Source organism: Staurois parvus, unplaced genomic scaffold (assembly GCF_062004578.1).
Source record: "Staurois parvus isolate SC_StPar_1 unplaced genomic scaffold, SC_StPar_1.0 ptg001805l, whole genome shotgun sequence".
NCBI classification, from domain to species: Eukaryota; Metazoa; Chordata; class Amphibia; order Anura; family Ranidae; genus Staurois; species Staurois parvus.
This window is the reverse complement of record NW_028319601.1, coordinates 3,315,627-3,340,497: the sequence shown is the minus strand read 5'-3', so window position 1 is coordinate 3,340,497 and position 24,871 is coordinate 3,315,627. Positions and strand designations below refer to the sequence as shown.

At 41.5% G+C, this 24,871-nt stretch overlaps 1 protein-coding gene across 14 annotated transcripts in view; it reads left to right on the top strand.

The window, feature by feature from the left end:
• Nucleotides 1-24,871, top strand: part of LOC149434226 (AP-3 complex subunit beta-2-like) — a 151,503-nt gene that overhangs the window by 107,800 nt on the left and 18,832 nt on the right. For 3 of the 14 annotated variants that reach the window (XM_089663982.1, XM_089663985.1, XM_089663975.1), the window contains exons 16-23: nt 2,414-2,600; nt 5,622-5,740; nt 6,055-6,114; nt 10,116-10,227; nt 15,581-15,737; nt 20,605-20,797; nt 22,813-22,885; nt 24,719-24,825. In XM_089663982.1, the coding sequence (XP_089520108.1) occupies nt 2,414-2,600; nt 5,622-5,740; nt 6,055-6,114; nt 10,116-10,227; nt 15,581-15,737; nt 20,605-20,797; nt 22,813-22,885; nt 24,719-24,825 (1,008 nt within the window). Of the gene's footprint in view, nt 1-2,413; nt 2,601-5,621; nt 5,753-6,054; nt 6,127-10,115; nt 10,228-15,580; nt 15,738-20,604; nt 20,798-22,812; nt 22,886-24,718; nt 24,826-24,871 lie in introns of all 14 variants that reach the window. The other 11 variants (XM_089663980.1, XM_089663972.1, XM_089663976.1 and 8 more) reach the window with 5 other exon arrangements.

Here is a 24,871-nt window from a genome sequence, read left to right as displayed (position 1 = left end):
TCTACAATTTTGTTTCTGGTGTCCTCCGACAGCTCTGTGGTCTTCACCATAGTGGAGTTTGGAATGTGACTGTTTGAGGTTGTGGACAGGTGTCTTTTATACTGATAACAAGTTCAAACAGGTGCCATTGATACAGGTAATGAGTGCAGGACAGATGAGCCTCTTAAAGAAGAAGATACAGGTCTGTGAGAGCCAGAAATCTTGCTTGTTTGTAGGTGACCAAATACTTATTTTCCACCATAATTTGCAAATAAATTCTTTCCAAATCAGCCAATGTGATTGTCTGTTTTTTTCTTTCTCATTTTGTCTCACATAGTTGAGGTCTACCTATGATGCCAATTACAGGCCTCTCTCATCTTTTTAAGTGGGAGAACTTGCACAGTTGGTGGCTGACTAAATACTTTTTTGCCCCACTGTAGATGCCATTAAGGTTCATGGAGAAATGTTGCAACAGTGCACAAAGTTGAATTTCCAAGATAAAAGGCAGTACTTTCAGTAGTTATATGATCAGTAATCCTCTTTAAAAAATTAAATTTTATAATGTGGATGATAAAATTATTCTATAATACAGGGTCTATTTTTTACCAGTAAACGCAGACACCATACAATAGGTCATATTACCTGATGTAGGTCTACAAGGCATTCTGGCCAGAGACTGTTCGGCCCCCTAGGTGTCTTTTGCAGACAGAATTGCTCCCCCTCTTACAGCTTGTCTCTCTCCTCTCTGCAATCACAGTTTCCCCTCCAGATGTTCTTGTACTTTTTTCACATCTGGCCTAAGTTGTTTTAGTAACAATTGTTCTGTATATCCCTGTGAGGCTATTTTTGTGCTAATAATAGAAGAAATGTTTTGGTGTCAAGGCCAGAGTGAATGGCACTGTCGTTGGTGTGGAGTTGAGTTAAAAAGTGTAGTGATGCAAGAGATGCTGCAAAAGGGGGAATAGGAAAATGTCTGCTGTACATACAGTACATATAGTGATCCCTTCCTTAATTTATGTGACATTACACTCTTTCTTTAAAATCAGCATTCTCATGGCTGCATTCTTATAACAGTTGTGTGTATATTGGAATTAGGTACTGGAAATAAAGGCCTGCTCTGCAGACGATTAGTGTGCAGATAGCAGTGATTGGTTTCCTTTTCATTTGCGCTGAGTAAAAACTGTTTTGTATTGCTCCACAGTAACCAATCAGTTTTACATCTGCTCTGTCCTTACAGATTAAGGACATTTGACTCTTTATGTTGGCTATGCGGCACCTAAAAAAAATGAATATCATATGTTCTTCTCCACCCAAAAGGGGAAGTTCCGTCTTAAGCCTTTTTATCCCGCTCCCCTTTAAGGATTGGCACCTTTGGGGAGCGCGGGGGGAGTGGGTACCCAAATTTGACAGGTACCCACTATCACTTCTGCTGCGATCGGAAGCGGACGTTGTCCTCCCCCCTCCCTCTTCGTGGTTTTCTGGGACATATGACAGGTCCCAGAAGACTATGGGACCATTCACAAAGCGCAGTGCTACTCGTGCATGCACAGTGGGCACCCAGCTGTGAAGCCCCAAGCTGTCACAGCCGGATGCCCACACTGAAGATGCCGACATCGGGGAAAGAAGATAGCCGTGAAACCAGCCGTGGTGAGGACACCGCTGGATCGAGGGACAGGTAAGTGTCTGTATTTTAAAAGTCAGCAGCTACAATTTTTGTAGCTGCTGACCTTCATTTTTTTTATTCAACTGGAACGCTGCTTTAAGCTGAGTTCAGTTTAATCAGATACTGTACAAGCCGGTATTGGCTTGTAAACAAACAAACCGAACCGAAAGTGACTAAATACTCATCGCTTCTAATTTCTTACAGCACAGAAGAGGGGTGGGAAGTTACTTCCACTCTTCCTAGGGAATGCGACCGAACCAGTCATATTGTTACCGGGCTCCATGATCAAGAAAGCCCAATAAAGGCGGCGGGTCCAGGAGGTTGGATAGGGGTGGTTACCCCCTTCTGCTGCTTGTAAAAGTGATCGAATGGCTGTATAGCCTCATGGATCACTTTCACTTTAAATGGAAATAACAGAAATAAAAAATACCAGGATGATGGTTGTAGCTGTAACCATAGTCTTGGTATAACCACTTTAGCCTGAGGACCAGCATACAACAACAGTATCTAAGTTCTCACTGTTGTAGAAGACAGCTTGTGTAATTGCTACCAAGGTATTTGTTTGAGACGTCTACTCAAACATTCAAAAGTAACCTGTTCTTGTTTCTTAGACAAACAAACAAACAAACAAACAGATCCTTTCCTGTAAGTCTGAGAAAATAATCATAAAACACAGTGCATATATTTTATTTTTTTTTCTCTTTTATTGATAATTTCCTTTTTTCTTTCCTGTTTATCAGAACTGTAATGCAATTCCCCCTCTGTCTTTAGACAAAGCTCCTCACTCAGTATGTTCTGAACCTTGCCAAGTATGACCAAAATTACGACATCAGAGATCGAACAAGATTCATTCGACAGCTGATTGTCCCTACGGATAAAGGTGGAGCGCTTAGTAAACATGCTAAAAAACTGTTCTTGGCACAAAAGCCTGCACCTATACTAGAGTCTCCGTTTAAAGGTAATTCTGTTGTTTATATTCCAAACTACTATAAAAGCACTTTACACTCCCAGTTTAGGGCAAAGCAATAGGTCAGCTTCACGTTAAACTTCAGGCAAATAGAAAAGATAGAAATAATGCAGCTCTCTATTCAGGTCAGCTTTACGCTGACATTCAGGCAAATAGAAATTATACAAATAATGCAGCTCTCTACTCATTAATACAGCATTAAATGTATTTTGAAATGCAGGTGGTGTAAGTACCTGAATTGCCCTTGCATCAGCCTCTTGTGAGCCCTGGTACAGATGAGCTCAGACTGGAAGACAGAGAAGCAGCACAAGTAGTCAATCATCTGTGCTGTAGTGCTCCTGGATTAACAAGGAACATGCTGATAGTAGAGAGCAGAATGACAGAGAGGTAGGCTCATCAGTCTGCTACTACTCCTTTCACTGTCCAGTCATAGTCTTTAAGCATTGCTGCAGCAGAAAAAATCAGATCCCCTAGTCTGCCAGGCATGGCTGTACTGTGTGGCAGAGCTGTACAAAACTCAGATCTGAGTGTACAGAAACAAAGTCAGTGTAGTAAAGCCTGATTGGCTATCATTGTTGCCAATTCCTCTTCCAGTCTGAATGCAGATGTATAGGAGTATACATGAGGCCAGTGCAAAGCATTTTTAAAGGATATACAAAGCCAAAATCTTTGTAGATTTGAAAAGAGTAGGGAAGGTGTACAACCACTTGCAGGTTTTTTTGCTGTTTGTGTCGCGTTTGAAAGATATCCTGTCACTTCCTGTGCTAAAGATACAAGTTGGAGTGAGAGAAAATCTTTGCAAAGGGAGGGAGTGTCTTATGTCCTCTCTTTTACAGATGTCACCAAAGCAGCTGTTAGAAATCACGGGCCCCTTACAGCCTACCTGACAACCCCCCCTCCCCCCCCCAATAAAATATTGAAACAATCTTTTCGCTAGAAATACACTAAAATCATTATTAGAGGACACAAACACAACATAACTTACAAAAGTCCTGCTAAATCTACAAGGTAAACTGCGTTGAATTGAGCTCTGTGTGTGAATGAGGTCTTAGGACTCATTCACATGGGGCTGTAACCTGAACAGTGTAAATCAGTGTTATGGAAGATTTCTGGCAGAAACACTGAAAATAAAAGTTTAACACTGCAATTGCAGGAACAGATTCACAGAGCACAATCACTGTGGTTTCTATTTTATACAGTGGGGGTGGTATGAGATGTTATTAAAAATTAGCAAATAGAATGATGTCACATTTCATATGTCATAGACTATGCCTAACAGTTGCAAAACTAAAACCTCAAGACGGGAGGGGGAGAGAGAATACCTAGTTCTGTTGTGTCTCTGTCTTAAGTGAAGGGCACAGGACACATTTCAACATTGCAAGCAAGAGTCTCTTGTGTTTAAATGAAAAATACAGTGAAAGTCCATGCCAGTGGTCCGGACACTTTCACCCCCTTCCTGTCCAGGCCAATTTTCACCTTTCAGCGCTATCACACTTTGAATGACAATTGCGCGGACATGCAACACTGTACCCATATGACTTTTTTAGCATTTTTTTGAGACAGATAAAACTTTATTTTGGTGGTATTTATTCACCACTGGAATTTTTATTTTTTTGCTATATCAATGAAAAAGTCCAAACATTTTGAAAAAAAAGTGTTTTTCTTATAAAATTTTGCAAATAAATGTTTCTTCTTAAATCTTGACCAAAATGTGTCCAGCTGTCTTTTTTACACTGATTGCTTTTACACCCATAAAGGCTGTAAAAGCAATCATTTCTCCTTCTCTCTGGCTACATTCTTGCAGCCATTGAGAAATACTGTGTGAGCTGTGATTGGTCACAGCTTGTCACATGGTACAAGGCTGTTGTGAATAGCCTTGTACCATGTGACCTCTGTGATCATTCACAGATTTCACACGTAGTAAGCAATGATGTCAGGAAGTGACTTCTTGTTTACTACTATTCATGTGATCCCTGATTGACCAATCAGGGATCACATGAATCGGGGCTTCACACAGAGGTCCCATACAGCGATCAGTGTTCCGCTCTGTCCGGAGGACACAGCGGGCACCGGATCGCGGTGCCGCATGCTCCCAGGGAGCGCGCACAGGCAGTGAATGCAGGGGCCATTAATAAACAGCAACCCCCTTCTGCACTGCTCCCATCCAGCCGTTTATGTACATGGGCCGGACGGGAAGTGGTTAATGTTGTTGAAGCTGTGTGGAGGCAGGCTTTCTTACGTTATGGGGATGTAGCAAGTGTTCAAACACAGCCGTTGTTGGGGGTGGCTTTGGTGAAATATCAGGAATCTAAACAGACACTTGTTATCTCACTTTTGAGACAAAGAGAGGGATGGAAGATATAGATTCCTCAATCTCTTTCTCTGCTGGAGCAATGTAACTATGTACAGATATATGAAATATCCATACTTGGCATTCATATTTAAAGAGGAACTGAATTCTGAAAGTTGTGCCCAAAAAAGGCAGGCAGAGGTCAAAGGACTAGTCACTAGCCATGCCTGTGGTCACCTTGCGGCTTATCTTTCCCCATTATCATGAAGGTGGCCATCTTGATAGCAGCAGGCTTTGTGCATATCATAGCTTCCAGGACTAAGCATCACAGTAGTGGCATTATCAAATCTCACTCCAGCTCTCGCGAGACTTGCAGTCAGAGGCAGCAGTGCCTTAGATCTCACACTGTAGATATACAGCTATGAGAATATAGGCACGGGAGTTCCTAGGCATATTCACATATCAGGAAATGCACTTCTATTTTTTGGGAGGAATTCTAGACACAAGGTACATTTTTCAGGGTACTTTTTAAGCACAATTACCATTTCAAAATATATTCTATAATATAGCAAATCTTCACTTTTTGAGCTGAGTTCCTTTTTAGGTAATAATGTCTACAAGAGACCTATTACTCAAATGAATTTGATTACATAATAGGAAAAATTCAGCAAATATCGTATTTGTAAAAAAGACACTTATCCGCTGTTTTGTTGCCCACACAGATCGGGATCACTTTCAGTTGGGCTCTCTCTCTCACCTGCTCAATGCCAAAGCTGTTGGCTATCAGGAACTTCCAGACTGGCCGGAGGAGGCTCCCGATCCATCTGTGCGCAACGTGGAGGTGAAGGAAGCTGTGCGTGCTATAACATGAGTATATAGGGATATGGGATTGCCCACCGCTATGCCCAGCTGAACTCCCCTTGCTCTGCAAGACTACATGTCTTCCTTGTCTGCGCTCTCCTTTGTTTACCATTAGGCGCTTACCTTTACCCTTCCCAGCCTACGCTAATGCACAACGGCTTTATTTTCTACTGCTATCATACTTCCTGTTCTGATTATGCTCAGCTTTTCCATCTCTGCAGTTTATAGGGAAGAAATAAGTGCTAGTGAATCATAAAAACATGCCAGCGACCAACATTCTCCCCTTGTCCTCAGGAAGAGGAAGACAGTGGACCCATAGACAGTCACATCGGACTCCTTGGGGAATGGAAAGAGGTTACCTCTTGCGTGTGTGAATATCTAATACGTTTGCAGTTTGCAGTGTTTTCTGTTTTGAGATCACTACCTTTCTTTTTTCTGGGTTCACAAGTACCATAACAAAATACCCAAAATATAACAATCAGTGCCAAAACAAAACATTGAGTGCAAAATACCATGTGAACCCAGACTTGTAAGGCATGCAAGTCAGTCTGGCAGTATAAGTGGTGTGTTAATACTGTGAATCACTTACTACAACTTCTCTAGTACCTGCTGACAACCTCTTTACCTAACTAATGGCTCCTAGTAAATGTGTGTCCTGCTACAGTTACAAAATCCTGAAAGCAGAAAGCTGTTTACTTACCTTCCTTACCCTTTTTGCTTCCTCCATGTAAATGCATTGTTGTCAAATCCACTCTAAAAGTTGCCATACGTTCTGTTTGCTGATTGGAGCGTAATGCTTTTTACCAGCGCTCTACCCTCTAGCGACTACCTAACTAGCTACCTGCAGCAACCAGCTCTATCCTTTTTCTTTAATATATAATGTTTTGTAAATATTTTCTTTACTTACGTATGTTCAAAAGTGATAACAATTACATTGTTAATTTTTTTAGTCAAGTAAATATAAAATATTCCATATGAAATATATATATATATATATATATATACAGCGGGTAAAATCAGTATTGAACACGTCACTATTTTTCTCAGTAAGTATATTTCTAAGGGTGCTATTGAAATGTTCACCACATGTTGGTAACAACCCATGCAAGCCATACATACAAAGAAACCACGACAAATAAGTTCAGAAATTAAGTTATGTGTAATAAAATGGAATTACACAGGGAAAAAGTAATGAACACGCTAACTGAAATTTTTTTTCATATTTCATGCAAGATCCTTTGTTGGTAATGACAGCTACAAGATGCCTCCTGTATAGAGAAACTAGTCATGTGCATTGCTCAGGTGTGATTTTGGCCCATTCTTCCATACAAATAGTCTTCAGATGTTGAAGGTTCTGTGGGCCTCCTCTATGAACTCAAGATCTTTAGTTCTTTCCTTAGATTTTCTATTGGATTCAAGTCAGGTGATTGGCTGGGCCATTCTAACAGCTTTATTTTCTTTTGTTGAAACCAACTGAGTTTCCTTGGCTTTGTTTTTGGGATCATTGTTTTGCTGAAATGTCCACCCTCATTTCATCTTCATCATCCTGGTAGATGGCAGCAGATTTTTATAAAAAATGTCTTGGTTCATTTTTCCATTCTTCCTTCCTTCAATGACATGAAGTTTGCCAGTACTGTATGCTGAAAAACAGCCCCACACCATGTTGTTCCCACTTTTAAACTTCACTGTTGGTATGGTGTTTTTGGGGTGATGTGCAGTGCCATTTTACCTCCAAACATGTTGTGTATTATGGCATCCAAAGAGTTCAATTTTGGTCTCACCTGACCAGACTATAATCTCCCAGTATTTCAAGAGCTTGTCTAAATGTTGTGCAGCAAACTTTAAACAAGCTTCAACATGCTTTTTCTTTAGCAATGGAGTCTTGTGTGTAGTGCATGCATACAGGCCATGGCAGTTGAGTGTATTGCGTATTGTTATACCTGCTAATTCCAGGTCTTTCTGAATCTCTCCACAAGTGGTCCTTCGCTCTTGGACAACGCTTCTGATAATTCTTTTCACTCCTCTGCAAGGAATCTTGCGAGGAGTACCTATTCGTGGCCGGTTTATGGTGAAATTATGTTCTTCCCACTTCCAGATTATGGCCCCAACAGTGCTCACTGGATCATTCAGTTTAGAATCCTTCTGTAAATAAAGCCATCAGTATGTTTTGCAACAATATGGTTGCAAAGGTCTTGAGAGAGCTCCTTGCTTTTACCCATCATGAGATGTTTCATGTGTGACACCTTTTTATAGGTCATCAGTTGAGACTGAACCAGCTGATATTAATTTGCACTGGCAAGGGGCAGTATTGTTTTCTAATTACTGATAGATTTCAACTGGTGTCTTGGCTTTCCATGCCTTTTTGAACCTCCCTTTCTTCATGCATTCAATACTTTTTTCCCTGTGTCATTCCATTTTATTACACATAACTTAATTTCTGAACTTTTTTGTTTTGGTACTTTGTAAGTATGGTTTGCATGGGTTGTTACTGACATGTGGTGAAAATCTCATGTCAATAGCACCTTTATTAATATCTTTACTAAGAAAAATGGTGACGTGTTCAATACTTATTAATACTATTAATTAATACTAATTAATATATTAGTGGAGCTGTAGGCTCCTTTTCTCATACTAGCCAGGCTATATGTTATAAAGGCTAAGTTCACCTTTTGGGAAAAAATTATTAATACACATATTTTTGCAGGGAAAAAAAATGTGCATTTATTGTTTTTTATCTTAGCAGCTTGCAAAGCATTGCACCCATGATCAGTGGAGCAGGAGTGCAATGTCAGGCTCCTGCAGACAAGTTCTGCAGCTTTCAGCCCATACCACTGATACGGGATAACAGTTTACAAGCTACAGAGCTTGTGAATGAACTATGAGAGTGCTCATCAATGCCCTACCAGTTCATTGAGAATTACAAGTCTTTGGCTGCAATGGCTGACAGTACTTTTGGTACTCTAATTCACAGATCACTGTGTATGCACAATGCGGCTGTATGGGCAGAGCCCCAAACATCCACGCTATTTTCAAAATGTGACAGCAGGTGAAGGGAGAAGATCCCTTGCCCACTCACAGGCAAAGGGTTATCGAGGGAGGGGAGGCAAATATGGAGCATGTTACACCTGAATTATAGGTGTAACATGTAACATGCTCTGAAAGGTGAACTTATCGATTAAGTGATATATTGAAAAAGGTCTGCTGTTTATAGAGCCCAGTAGCTCAAGCTCAAACATAGGCCTGAGTGATTCAATCTCATTTCCCTTCCTCACCCTAACTTCTGAGTTCATAGGGGGCTTATGGAGATTCAGTTTAGAGTGAGAAGGAAAACAGCTTTTGCTGAATCCCTCTTGCTGTGAGAATCCTGTGTCATGGATGCACCCTGTAAAAAGTGTTAAGTAAAGATTTTACATAAAGAGTAACAGATCACATAATTTTGTCTTTAACAATAGTTCCATCCCACTTCCCACATGAGTTGAGTGATGCGTTCACCTTTAAAAAAAAATAATAAATGCACATCTTTTTGCTGGTAAAAAAATGTGCATATATTATTTTTTTTTTTATTGAGAGCCTGTAAATCATTGCACCCATGATCAGCAGATCGTGGGTGCTATGCAGGGCTCTTGCAGACTGTGTGTAAGCTGTCTGCTTATACCTCATACAAAACGTCAGTTACAGGAAGCCTCAATGAACACCTCAGCACTCAACGGTGCCCTGGTAGCTTATTGGGAACTACAACCCGACAGCCCCAAAGGCTGTCATTAGTTGTTTCCCATTCACATTGTGTTAGTTGTGTTTCCCCGTTGTTAATTAGTGACGCGGCCGGGCGGGCGGCTGTCCCTCCCTGGTCTGCTGTCACAGCGAGTTTCAGGGGGACCGGGGGGCAGCTACAACACTAACATGTTACACGTTATACCCTGAATATGGGTGTAACATATAACATGTTAGAAAAGGTGAACTTATCCTTTAATTGAAATGAAGTACAACATAGTTTGTCTAATAGCTATCCTGTAAATCTGAACATTAAATATATTTAGGCGGTGAAGCATCTGGAGATAAAACATGGAACATTTAAGGGCACATAACTATCAGCCAATATTCGCACCATGCAGATACTATAAACATAGCCCCATACCAATATATTGAATAACAGGACTGAATAGTACAATTAACTCTTCTGAAAGTGTCTGGCAATCTAATTAAATTCCCCTGAACTGGCCCTATTGCAACCCAGAAATTCGGTCTGGACACTGAATGGCTGGATCGCTCAGTATGTATGCTGATCACCAGTTATATTTAATGTATTAATCTCATTATTGACTTATTCTCTGTGCTTTGTATCTTAAACTTTTCAGGTGCCTGAATGGACAAAGTGCCCAAGCAGAGAAAAGCGAAAGGAGAGGGAGGAAAAACCATTTTATTCTGATTCAGAAGGAGAATCTGGACCAACAGAATCTGCAGATAGTGGTGAGAAACCAGGCAAAAGCAGTTATTATGTTACTATTATGGAACTGAGCTGTTTGTATTTTGTGAGTTATTTGTACTTGTGTGTGTGTAGGGATATGTGTCCTTCCAGTTTTTATGGTTTAATAAAGCCTAACTCCAGACACCTTTGTTGTAATACAATTAGACAGCTTAATACAGTTGCAAGAAAAAGTATGTGAACCCCTTGGGATTACGTGGAGTTTTGCATGAATTGGGCATAAAATGTGCTCTGAATGTCATCTAAGTCACAACAATAGAAGAACACAGTCTGCTGAACATAATACTACACAAACATTAGATGTTGCCATGGTTTATTTGCACATAACATGTAAACATTCACAGTGCAGGGAGGAAAAAGTATGTGAACCTTTGGACTTAATAATTGGTTGACCCTCCTTTGGCAGCAATAACCTCAACCAAACGTTTCCTGTAGTTGCAGATCAGACCTGCACAACGATCTGGAGTAATTTTGGACCACTCCTCTTCACAAAACTGTTTCAGTGTAGCAATTTTCTTGGGATGTCTGGTGTGAATCGCTCTCTTAAGGTCATGCCACAGCATTTCAATTGGGTTGAGATCAGGACTCTGACTGGGCCACTCCAGAAGGCGTATTCTGTGCTGTTGCAGCCATTGTTTTGTTGAATTACTTGTATGCTTTGGGTCATTGTCCTGTTGCATCACCCATCCTCTGCGGAGCTTCAGTTGGTGGACAGATGGTCGTACGTTTTCCTGCAAAATGTCTTGATAAACTCTGGAATTCATTTTCCCATCAATGACAACAATCCGTCCAGGCCCTGAGGCAGCAAAGTAGCCCCAAACCATGATGCTCCCTCTGCCATCTTTTACAGTGGGGATGAGGTTTTGATGTTGGTGTGCTGTGCCTTTTTTTCTTCACACATAGTGTTGTGTGTTCTTCCCAAACAACTCAATCTTGGTTTCATCTGTCCACAGTATATTTTGCCAGTAGTGCTGTGGAACATCCAGGTGCGCTTTTGCAAACTTCAAACGTACTGCAATATTCTTTTTGGACAGCAATGGCTTCCTCCGTGGTGTCCTCCCATGTACTCCATTCTTGGTAAATGTTTTCCTTATTGTAGATGTGTCAACAAAAATGTTAGCATGTGCCAGAGATTTCTGTAGGTCTTTAGCTGACACTCTGGGATTCTTCTTTACCTCATGCAGCATTCTGCGCTGTGCTCTTGCAGTCATTTTTACAGGACGACCCCGCCTAGGGAGAGTAGCAACAGTGCTAAACTTTCTCCATTTGTAGACAGTCTGTCTTACTGTGGACACATGAACATCAAGGCTTTTGGAGATACTTTTGTAACCCTTTCCAGCTTCATGCAAGTCAACAATTCTTGATCGTAGGTCTTCTGAGAGCTCTTTTCTGCGAGGCATGGTTCACATCAGACAGTGCTTCTTGAAACCAGTAAACGCAAAACAGGTGTGTGTTTTTTAAGGGCAGGACAGCTGTCAGCAACACATCCAATATCATCACACTGATTGGAATCAAGGTTGGCTCACTCCTGGCTCCAATTAGCTCTGGGAGAAGTAATTAAGCTAGGGCCTCACATACTTTTTCCTCCCTGCACTGTGAATGTTTACATGTTATGTGCAATTAAACCATGGCAACATCTAATGTTTGTGTAGTATTATGTTCAGCAGACTGTGTTCTTCTATTGTTGTGGCTTAGATGACGTTCAGAGCACATTTTATGCCCAATTCATGCAAAACTCCACGTAATCCCAAGGGGTTCACATACTTTTTCTTGCAACTGTAGGTGTTAAATAGGTGCACCATAACACACGTACTAGTATGTGTTGTGTGTCCACACTCCAGTGTGTGGTTACAACACATTGCACTGCTTACTTTTTTTTTTAACTGTATACTTAACCCCTTTACACCTAAGAGTAAAACAAATCTAAATGCCTAAGCACAATTTTGCAACGTTGACATGTGTTAGTAAAACCGTCCATACCATCACAACTACTTTGTACATCCAGGTGGATTATACCATGTTTTTTCCATGACAAATTGTGCTTTTATTTGGTGGTAAATTGTAATGGATATCTCCTGATTTTTTTTATTATCAAAGGAAAACTGGCCCAAAATAGTAAAAAAAATATATTTTTTTATTTAGCTATGTGTTTCTTGTTACTACCATAACCTACCACCAAAGAACAGCCCAAAATAAATTATCCAGCTCTTGTCGATCGCAGCGATACTATCTATGTGTATGTTATTTGTTGTTTGTACCCAGAGTACAGGCCAGAAACAATAGTGCGCATTTTGTTTTGTTTTTTTTACCTAAGACACACTGACACTAACTGACACTGATACCAAATTTTTTTTTAAATCCTGACCTTTGGCCTTGACCTTTTGACCCTGACCTTGACCCAAACACTTACCCTGGCACTGAGCTGGATCAAACCTTGATCTAGGTATTTTTTCTTTATTTTTCTTTTATTTTTTAATATTTATTTATTTTTATTTTTATTTTTACAAACATTTTTTTCTCTCTGCCAGGAGTTAGAGAGATACAATGTATCTCTCTCCTCCATTCATAGAGAGAGAAAAAAAACAAGGGGGTCGGGCTGTACAGTGATTTATCACTATGATAGCCAATCAGAGGCTATCACAGCGATCATGTGACCCGAAATCGGGATTCCCGGGTCCCGATCGTTAGAACGAGACCTGGTGCTCTCAGTGACACCGCGGTCTTTGTGCTGGAAGCGCGCCATGCAGTGCGCTCCCAGCAGAAAGATAGGTACGCAAATATGCGGCCCCACGGAAAAAAGCCCAGATCTGTGAGGCCGCATATTTGTGTTACGTCGGCGTCAAGGGGTTAAAGCAGTAGTAAACTCCGCTTGGCACTTGTACCTACAGGTAAGTTTATAGTATAGCTTATCTGTAGGTACAATGAATATCTGCTAAACGTGCACCGTTTAGGAGATATTCAAAAGTTCTGCAGCTGGGTGCATCACCGGCACATGTGCATTGTGCTTTGGATTGAAGGCACACTGAATGTGCCCTCAGTCCAGAGCTCTGTGCCGCAATAATGACTCCTATCTCAAAAGTCCAGAGCCTGCAAAACCAAGAAGGAAGACCAGGTGAAGATGAAAGCCTTTTGCAGGGGTGACAGTGCCCCACTGGAGGGATCCGTTTCACAGGTAAGTCTGTCTAAATGTGCTAGTATGCCATGGTGCCATTAAGGTGCTTTTTTTTTTTTTTTTAAGACCTCAGTACCGCCTTAAAGTAGAAGTCCAGTCAAATCCTAACTATACTTAAACCTGCTCCCAACCCCATTCTAAGCCTGTAATAATTACCCTGTAAAGGAAAGATGTGTATACTTACTTATGCTGAGGGCGCATGATCTTCCCAGCATCTGGCTTCAGTATAGAGGAGAGATCGCTGACAATGGCTGCAGAGTGGTGACGTTACCCATAGGCTTACTATGCGGCATCCATTGTCAGCTGTTTCTCCTCTACATTGAAGCAGAAGCTGGGAGCAGGATCATTTGCCTCGACTGTAGCACCTCAGATTAGGCAAGTATAGATATCTTTCTTTTACAGGGTAGTTAAAATACTCTTAGAATGGAAATGGGAGAACGTTTAAGTACAGCTAGGATTTGACTGAACTTCCACTTTAACGTAGCTCTATGAATGGCAACTTGTTGCAGCCATTTGCAGCTAGTTGTAATTCACTTAGCTACAATAAAATATATACCTACATTATTGTATTGCAATGCACGCTAATGCATGGGTTTAAATTGGCCCTTAATGTCTGCTTTGTTTAAACAGTTTTAAAAGAGTGTTTTTAGTATATTTGGATGGAACAGCTTTCACTGTACATCTGGCCCTCCCGCCAACATCAACACTGCAGGTGTAATGCCAACGTTGGTGTCTCCACCCTCATATATACCTGGCTATTCACAAAATTCAGTCTGTGATGATGCTGTGGCAATGCTTCTTGTGAATGGACAAGCGTAGACAAAGATGGAGACAAGTTGCTAGTGCTGATGTCATTGTGGGGGATGAAAGTACAACAGGAGCTGTACTATTCAGTGAAAATAGAAGAACTCTTTCTAAGCTGTTTGAAGAAAGCTAACATTAAAGTGTTTATAAAGGCACAAGGTCTTTTACCTTCATGCATTCTATGCATGAAGGTAAAAAACCTTCTCTGTACAGCAACCCCCCCCAGCCCCCCTTTACCGCTTGCCTACCTGGCACTTTTCCCCCCTTCCTGCCCAGGCCAATTTTCAGCTTTCAGTGTTGTTGCACTTTGAATGACACTTTCACAGTCATGCAGCATTGTACCCATATGAAATTTTTATAATTTTGTTTCACAAAAATATATCTTTCTTTTGGAGGTATTTACTCGCCACTGGGGTTTATATTTTTTGCACTATAAACAAAAGAAGAGCAAACAATTTGAAAAAAAAGTTTTTCTTTGTTTCTATTATAACATTTTGCAAACAGGTAATTTTTCTCCTTCACTGATGTGCATTGTTGAGGCTGCACTGATAGGCAGCACTGATGGGTACTGATGAGGCGGCACTGATAGGTAGCACTGATGGGCACTGATGAAGCTGCACTGGTGGGCATTGCTGAGAAGGCACTGTTGATGCACTGATATGCAGCAATGATGGGCACTGATAGGTGGTACTGATGGGCACTGAAAGACAGAACTGATGGGCGACACTATGGGCATTGACTGGCGGCACTGACTGATATACACTGCTGGGCACTGACCGGTGGCATTGCTCGGCACTGATGGGTGGCACTGCTGGGTGGCATTGTTGGTTACTGATGGGTGAAACGGCTGGGCACTGATGGGTGGCACTGCTAGGCACTGATGGGTGGCACTGATAATCAGTGGCCTGATTATCAGTGCAGATCTCCCGTCACATTTGCTGGTGTGCACTGTAACAGCGTGAGGAAAGTGCTGCCAATAACCGGCAACTGTATTTACATTGTGATCTGCTGTGTCATTGGACACAGCTGATCATGTGGTAAAAGGCCACTGTGATTGGCCTTTTACCTAATCACGTGTGGGAGCACCCGACAAGAGGGAGGGGCTAGGAGAGCCTGTGGGGGACCCCAAGATGAGGAGGATCCAGGCTGCTCTGTGCAAAACCATTGCACACAGCAGGTAAGTATAGACATGTTTGTTATTTTTAGAAAAAAAAAATTAATCCTTTAGTTTCGCTTTAAATAATAATATAGCAGAAGTGAACACCTACTAAGCCCTCTAAAGGAAATAATGATGGTATCTGGGGCTGTGCTTTAAATGCAGACCTAAGTTCTCATCACTCTATGTTCTTTCTAATCCACAGAACCAGAGTCGGTGAGTGAATCAGAGAGTGGTGAAAGCAGCAGTGGCAGTGGGTCAGGGTCAGAGAGTGAAGAGGAGGAAGAAAGTGAAGAGGAAGAAGAGTCTGAAAAGGAGGAGAAAAAAAAAGAAAAAAAGAAAGAACCACAGAGCGAAGGAAGGTAAGAAGACCTACTACAAGGGCAGAGATCAATTATCCACAAGGCAACCTAAGCATGGTTCAAGGGCTCAGTGGTTGTCCAAGGGGTCCAACAACAATCTTCATGCTCCAGCAGTAAACTAAAGGGATAGCAGCATTGGTCAAAGCTGTGAGTCTTGTCTGACACTTTACAGGGGAAGATACCCATGAAGGTAGATGGTGTCTGATGGAGCTGTGCTGGTGCAAACAATGTAAATGGTGCAGTTTCTCTGTGCCTCTTGCAATGCTTATCGATGTCAATTGAAAGAATGGGGAGGCCAAAGCTGCTACCTTATCTAGGGTTGAATTCTGTCATAAGCTCAGTAGGACATTAATAAACATTGGATACATATAGCCTTTAGGATCCTTTGGTCTGTCATTTGTCATCGTGCATATTCCACCTTTCAATTGAAGAAGTAAATGAGTTCTTTGGGGTGTAACGCTTTAAGATCTTGGTGTATAGATCCTTTTATTTGGACTCCAACTGATATACCCCGAATATTGAGATATCCCTTTCTTTTATTGACCCATTTTGTGGGTGTGCATACTGATTATCCTTCTAGATAATATATCAGTGGAGAGGAGCCTTCTGCTTTCCATTCCCCCACCTTTGCTCTCTCTCTATATCCGCCTGCCAGACTACTTGGTGCTACATTTTTACTCTGGTTTGTGTCTGCATACCATCACAGTCCTGAGGAAGTTGTCTAATTGTGAAACACGTTGACGTACCTGGATTTGAACAAGCATACCTACACATATACATTGTACATCATATATTAGTGCACCTATATATTCAGGCTAGCTGGTATACCAATCCAGTAGAGTGTATTCTGGCATTATTGATTTTATTGTCTATATGTGCAGTTTTTTGTGTGTACTAGGAGATTGTATTTGTAATAAACCAAATCTGATTTTATCTATGATGTCCCTATAAAGTCCATTATTGAGAGCTGGCTGAGACTTATGTTCTCCTAAAGTCTATGTTCCTTTTTCTTTTTTTTTTACTTTTATTTTGAATGTGGCACTTTGAAAGACTCTAGTTTGTAAATATACAGTGCCTTGAAAAAGTATTCATACCCCTTGAAATTTTCCACATTTTGTCATGTTACCACCAAAAACGTAAATGTATTTTACTGGGATTTTATGTGATAGACCAACACAAAGTGGCACATAATTGTGAAGTTGAAGGAAAGTGATAAATGGTTTTCAAATATTTTTACAAATAAATATCTAAAAAGTGTGGCGTGCATTTGTATTCAGCCCCCTTTACTCTGATATACCTAACTAAAATATAGTGGAACCAATTGCCTTCAGAAGTCACCTAAACTGACAGGCCGGGCAAGGAGAGCATTAATCAGAGAAGCAGACAAGAGGCCCATGGTAACTCTGGAGGAGCTACAGAGAACCATAGCTCAGGTGTGAGAATCTGTCCACAGGAGAACTATTAGTCATGCACTCCACAAATCTGGCCTTTACGGAAGAGTGGCAAGAAGAAAGCCATTGTTGAAAGAAAGCCATAAGAAGTCCCATTTGCAGTTTGCAAAAAGCCATGTGAGGGACACAGCAAACATGTGGAAGAAGGTGCTCTGGTCAGACGAGACCAAACTTTTTAGCCTCAAAGCAAAATGCTATGTGTGACGGAAAACTAACACTGCACATCACCCTGAACACACCATCCCCACCATGAAACATGGTGAAGTCAGTATCATGTTGTAGGATGCTTTTCTTTAGCAGGGACAGGGAAGCTGGTCAAAGTTGATGGGAAGATGGATGGAGCCAAATACAGGGCAATGTTAGAGTCTGCAAAAGACTTTAGACTGGGGCTGAGGTCCACATTCCAGCAGGACAATGACCCTACACATCCAGCCAGAGCTAAAATGGAATGGTTTAGATCAAAGCATATTGATGTGTTAGAATGGCCCAGTCACAGACCAGACCTAAATCCAATTGAGAATCTGTGGCAAGACTTGAAAATTGCTGTTTACAGACGCTTTCCATCCAATCTGACAGAGCTTGAGCTATTTTGCAAAGAAGAATGGGCAAAAATTTCACTCTTTAGATGTGCAAAGCTGGTAGAGACATCCCCAAAAAGACTTGCAGCTGTAATTGCAGCGAAAGGTGGTTCTACAAGGTATTGGCTCAGGGGGGCTGAATAAAAATGCACGCCACACTTTTCACATATTTATTTGTAAAAATTTTGAAAACCATTTATCATTTTCCTTCCACTTCCCAGTTATGTGCCACTTTGTGTTGGTCTATCACATAAAATCCCAATAAAATACATTTATGTTTTTGGTTGTAACATGCCAAAATGTGGAAAATTTAAATGGCTATGAACACTTTTTCAAGGCACTGTAGTAATAGAAGGTATGGGGTCTTTATCTTTACTTCAAACTATCTAATCAAAGATATTAAGGGTGTATGTTTGAGCATGTATGTAAGTAAGATAAACATCCTTACCCACTGTCATTGTAAAAGACTCATTCTTCCTACCACGCATTTTGCAGAAAATAAAATACTGTGCATTTGTAGGAAATCATAGTATACAGTGGGGGAATAATTATTTGATCCTCTTCAGATTTTGTAAGTTTGCCCATTTGCAAAGAAATGAAGGGTCTATAATTTTTATCATAGGTGTATTTTAAATGATAGAAACAGAATATCAACCAAAAATCCAGAAAAAACACATGATAAAAATGTTATAAAGTATAAAGTTGCAGTTCAGTGAGTAAAATAGGTATTTGATCCCCCACCAACCAACAATAATTCTGGCTCCCACAGACTGGCTATGTGCTCATATGGTACACAGATTAGTCCTGTCAACTTAAGAGGGTGCACCTAATGACAACTCGTTATGTGTATAAAAGATAAATGTCTACAAAATCCCTTTATTCCATTCAAATGCCTGTTCCATCATGGGCAAGACTAAAGAGCTGTCAAAGTACGTCAGGCACAAGCTTGTAGACGTGCACAAGGCTGGAGTGGGCTACAAGACCATCAACAAGAAGCTTGGTGAGAAGGAGACAACTGTTGCAGCAATTATTCGCAAATGGAAGAAATACAAAATAACCATCAATCGCCCTCAGTCTAGAGCTCCATGCGAGAGTTTCCCTCATGGGGATCATGAGAAAAGTGAGGTATCAGCCCAGAACTACACGGGAGGAGCTTGTGAATGATCTCAAGGCAGTTGGGACCACAGTCACCAAACAAACCATTGGTAACACAATACACTACCATGAACTGAAATCCTACAAGGTCCCCCTCCTCAAGAAGGCAAAAGCCCATCTGAAGTTTGCCAATGAACATCTAGATGATTCAGAGAAGGATTGGGAGAAAGTGCTGTGGTCAGATGAGACCAAAATTGAGCTCTTTGGCGTTAACTCGATCCGCTGTGTTTAGAGGAAGAAAAATTATAACTTTGACCATAAGAACACCATCCCTACAGTCAAGCATGGAGATGGAAACATTATGCTTTGGGGCTGTTTCTCTGCTAAAGGAACAGGCACACTTTGCGCATTGAGGGGCCAATGGACAGGGCAATGTATTGTAAAATCGTGGATGAGAACCTTCTTCCCTCATCCAGAACACTAAAGATGGGTTGTGGATGGGTCTTCCAGTATAACAATGACCCAAAACATACCACCAAGGCAACAAAAGGAGTGGCTCAAGAAGAAGCAAATTAAAGTCATGGAGTGGCCTAGCCAGTCTCCAGACCTTAATCTTATAGAAAATTTATGAGGGGAGCTGAAAATTCGACTTGCCAAGCAACAGCCAAGAAACCTTAAGGATTTAGAGAAGATCTGTAAAGAAGAGTGGACCAAAATCCCTCCTGAGATGTGTGCAAACCTGGTAATTAACTACAAGAAACATCTTACCTCTGTGCTTGCCAACAAGGGTTTCTGCACCAAGTACTAACTCATGTTTTGCTTGGGGATCAAATACTTCTTTTACTCATTGAACTGCAACTTAATTTATAACATTTGTGTCATGTGTTTGTTTCTGGATTTTTGGTTGGTATTCTGTCTCTATCATTTACAATACACCTATGATACAAATTATAGACCCATTATTTTTTTGTATTTGGGCAAACTTACGAAATCTGCAGGAGGTCAATAATTATTTTTCCCACTGTATCCCATACCTGTGTATAATTAGAAATATCACTGGGTTACCCTAAAGGTGACAATTAAACTGTCTGTGGATATCCAGACATATATTAATTGGCTTTGAAAATTATTTTTCTGTTTTGAAGGAAACTGGCATTTCAATGAGAGCAATATTGCCAATGTAATTTAAAGAAGAAGTATGGCCAAAGCTCTTTTGGCTATACTTATCCTGTGGGTCACAGGAGTGCACTTAGTTCTGCACTCCTGTGACCCAGATTCAGCAGATAGTGGGCTAAAGTCCACTGTTGGCTGACATCATAGAGCTGGCCAGGCTCTGCAGGGAACCTGACAATATCATTAGGACCCACCCAAATTCCTGACCGACAGCTGGCTTAGACTCTCAGAGTGCATAAGCCTGCCACTGGTGCCCCCTGCACAGCCCTGCACTGGAGGGGCAAAGCAATCACCGCTTTGTGCTCAGAGCAGCCCCAAGAACTAAATGATCACCGATCTTTGATTGCTCAGTTCTCAGTGGAGAACCACCAAGGGACAGCTACAGCATGGGATTGATGCTGCAGTCATCTAGGTATTTTTTTTAATTCCCACACTTCTCTTTTAAAAATAAATTATCTGTCAGAATAATTACTCCTTGTGATTTTTTCATAAATTGTGAGATCTATTTTGAGATAATAGTAGTTAATTGTAAGACATTGAGAAGGTAGTTACTGTATTCTAACTTGACAGTGATGAAAGTGATAAGGACCAGAAAGTGACAGCAAAAGGGAAGAGACCTCCTACAAAAACAAGCCAGAAGTCAGCTTCTGAGGGCAGCAGCTCTGAGAGCAGTCAGTCTGAGAGTGAATCTTCATCAGAAGAGGATGATGAGGAGGAGGAGGAGAAAGAGGAGCCCACACCGGAACCTAAAAGGAAGAAAAGTGTAAGCATCATAATATATCATATACCTGTGGTGGTTTTTAAACTGCGCATCCAGATGAAATTATTTGTGCTGTCCATATATATATATATATATATATATATATATACATATAGTATTCCTGCTCTAAATCTGTTGTTTGCTACTAAATTGTTAAAGAACTGTCGTTAAAGAAGAACTCCGGGATAGGAAAAAAAAATCACCCATTAGTACTCCCCCCTACACAAAAAACTAAACAGTTAATACATTTGGGAAAATCCTTACTATTGGATTGAATTGAATTTTCAGGACTTCATATCTGTAATTCAAAAGATCATAATATCTGCTCTGCCAAGGAGGAGGTGTAACAGCCACTGGAAATTGGGCGGGTCCAGTAGGCCTGTTCACGTTGAGCCCTGGTTCACACTGATGCGGTGCAGAATTCGCAGAGTTTTCAGTGCAAATTCCGCACCGCATCGGAATCGCACCCTGTTCATGCGAACCGCTGCGGGTATGTATGTTGAGTTAACAACACAAAACATGGTGCGATGTGCAGAATTGGATTGCATAGGTGTGAATACCTATGCGATCCGATTCTAGTGCGGATCTGCACGTTTTTGGTGCGGGTGCGGTATGGCTCTGACCACACTGCACACAAATCGCATGTGATTCGCACAGGATTGCGGTGCGGTTCCTGTGCGAATCACATGCGACCGTGCCGCATGTATGTGAACTCAGGCTGAATGTATACTCACCCACTTCAACTTAAATCATGCCCCCTCATTCTCCAGCCACACTGCTCTGTACCAAAATGCAGAACAGTTAGGTGACAAACTTATAAATGTTAAGCATGCCAATACAAAATGTTAAGTTCATTCTGTGTAGTCTACTTTGTTTAAACATTTAACTCGCCTTCCTCTAGGTTTTCTTTTACTGGCTGTGGCTGCTATCCTCACATGCGATCTCTCCCCCTCCAGCCACAATAGCAGATAAACCAATTGATCAGAGACTATAGCCATACTACAGGCGATGTCTTGAAACATATCTTATGGTGTCACAGACAAGAACACATTTATAGTACAGCTAGAAAGGCGTTGAACCTCTGACAATGTTTTTATGGCTGTTCCTGTGCCAGGGTCAGGAATTCAGGATAAGTCTCCCTTCAGTGGGGTCACAGAAACAAAAAGTCTCTCTCCTGTGCCAGGGTCAGGAAGTGAGTGAAAGTCTCCCTCCGGTGGGCTTACATGCAGGAACAGGAAGTGAGGGGAAGTCTCCCTCCAGTGGGGTCACAGAGACGGGAAGTGAGGGGAAGTCTCCCTCTGGTGGGGTCAAGGAGTCAGGAAGTGAGGGGAACTCTCCCTCTGGTAGGGTCAAAGAAACAAAAAGTGAGAGAAAGTCTCCCTTTGGTGGGCTCACAGGCAGAAACAGGAAGTGAGGGGAAGTCTTCCTCTGGTGGGGTCACAGGGACAGGAAGTCTCCCTGTGGTGGGGTCAAGGGGTCAGGAAATGAGGGGAACTCTCCCTCTGGTAGTGGAAGTCTCCCTCTGGTAGTGGAAGTCTCCCTCCAGTGGGGTCACAGAAACAGGAAGTGAGGGGAAGTCTCCCTCCAGTGGTGTCACAAAAACAGGAAGTCACCCTTCAGTGGTGCCACAGGGACAGGAAATGAGGGGAAGTCTCCCTCTGGTGGGGTCACAGGGATAGGAAGGAGGGGGGCAGTGTGACAGAAGGGGGGGGGGAGGTGGCATGTGGGGGGGACAGGAGGGAGTCAAAGTTGGGGGGCGGAGCTAAGGGGCGGAGCCAGAAGTCCTAGCAACAGATGGCTTCCAGAGGGATGCTGCTTCTCCACCTCTTCTTCAGGCATTGGTTGCTCTATATGCTGCCCGCCGCCTTTCTCATCCAGGTGGGCGGGACCGGAGCAGCTGCAAAAGCCAGCCAATGATTGGGCTGCTTAAGAAAGGGGACGGGGCCCCAGAAATGTATATGCTCATCTAAACAAGTGCATTTTTTCTTACTTTACTGATTATTTCTTGTCCTCCATAGCCATCAGCTACCAAGCCAGTATCAAAACAGCCCAGGGAGACCAAGGAGATGTCATTGCTAGATCTGGATGACTGTAAGTGCAATTTTCCCAATCAATCTTATACCTAACTTGGCATTGAAAAATCTTTTTGCTGGCAAGCAATTTTCACAAAAATAAAACATCTATACTTTTACCTTGGTGTTGATTATGTTATTCTTTTATTCTTCTGGAGCAAGTCTTAACCCTTTCATTTAGAAGAGGTTTAGGAACCATTGAGCCTACTGCTCACTCAAAGGGCATTTTAGGTGGAATAACTATTAACTACCAAGAGTAGTAATCTCTTATGTATAACAACCATGTATCTCCCATTTAAAGTGGAAGTAAAGTCCACTTTTTAACTTTAATCTACAGGTAAGCCTATAATAAGGCTTACATGTAAGTACAGTGAATATATTCTAAACTTGCACCGTCAAGGAGATATTCACAGCAACATGATATCAACGGCGCATGCACTCTGAAGGGACTGCATACCCATGCCATCCCTTCAGAGCTCCATGCCAAGGCTGCAGCTCCTGCGTGCATGTGCAGGAATGGCTCCAGCCATTCATACAGCCGAAGCCAGCAAACCCGGAAGGAAGACAGCACTGTGCAGGAGGGCTCTGTGTGCAGGTAAGTCTGTCATAATGTGCTAATATGTAGTGCATACTAGTACATTATGATTTAAATCTTCAGGGGGCCTGATTTTTTATATATATATGTGTTTACTGCTTTAAAGCCCATCTTTGTTTTTTTCATTTTTTTTATTTTTTAAAGAGCTATCCCAGCACCAAAAAAAAATACTTTACACATACCTTAAAGCCTAACTTATCTTGAATGTCCCTTTAAAAAAGTTTATTTTGAGCTATACAGCACTGTGTATGGACAGTGGGATATAGACTTCCTGTCCCACTCCCAGAGCAAAATATGAATGAATACAAAGTTTCCTCTGATTGGCTGAGACAAATCGAGACAGGCAGCTGATGTCATGATCACTGTCTTAGCCAATTAGAAAGAGATTTGTGTTCATTCATTGAATACAAAGCTTCTTGTGAATGACTGAGCAGCACTCAGCCCAAATCTGTTTTGTGCAGTAAATAGTTTATTTGGGCTAGCTTGGCCCAAAACAAACTATTTAAAGGGCCAATAAACGTGGAGTTAAGCTTTCATTCCAGTAGTCTCCTAGTCAATCCAGTGACATCAAAGGTCATTCTTCTCTCCTCTTTCCAGCAGTAGAAGTGGGCATTTCCTACTAATACACTGAAAATGTTCATTTCAAGGACATGTAAGCATTGCTCATTGCAGCAGTACTGTGAGCCCAGGTTGATGTAATGATGAACCTTAGGGAATGTGTGTACGAAGTGGGTTGCATTATTTATTATAGGTACATATATAGCACTGTCAGTTTACACAGTGCTTTACATATATATTGTACATTCACATCAGTCCCTAACCCTCAAGGAGCATACAATCTAAGGTCTAACTCACATTCATACATACATGGGCCAATTTAGACAGAATCTGATTAACCTACTAGCATGTCTTTGGAGTGTGGGAGGAAACTGGAGTACCTGGAGAAAACCCATGGAGGCACAAGGAGAACATGCAAACTCCAGGCAGGTGGTGCCATGGTTGGGATTTGAACCAACGATCCTAGTACTGCCAGGCAGAAGTGCTAACCATTTAGCCACCTTGCTGCCCTGGCATGATGTTGGTTATCATTCAATCCAGAAGAGAATAACCATTTAGCATAGAAGCAGACTTACTGCTAGAGACAGCGCCGGATTAAATTTTGCAGCAAATGCTGCTCTTTTTATTAACAACTGTGCTGGACTTCTTTTTTTTTATGTTCACTATACTGCTGCTATTAGTGTTTTCTTTTCTTTACAGTCTCTGCTCCATCTGCTCCAGTGGTAACATCAGGAAACATTGTATCTTCCAGTCTGGTGACTGATCTGGAGGGATTGTCCTTAACAGATACTTCTCTGTCTCCCACAGTGAGTTACATTTTATAGATGTAGCATCCTCCTAGTTCAGAGTAGC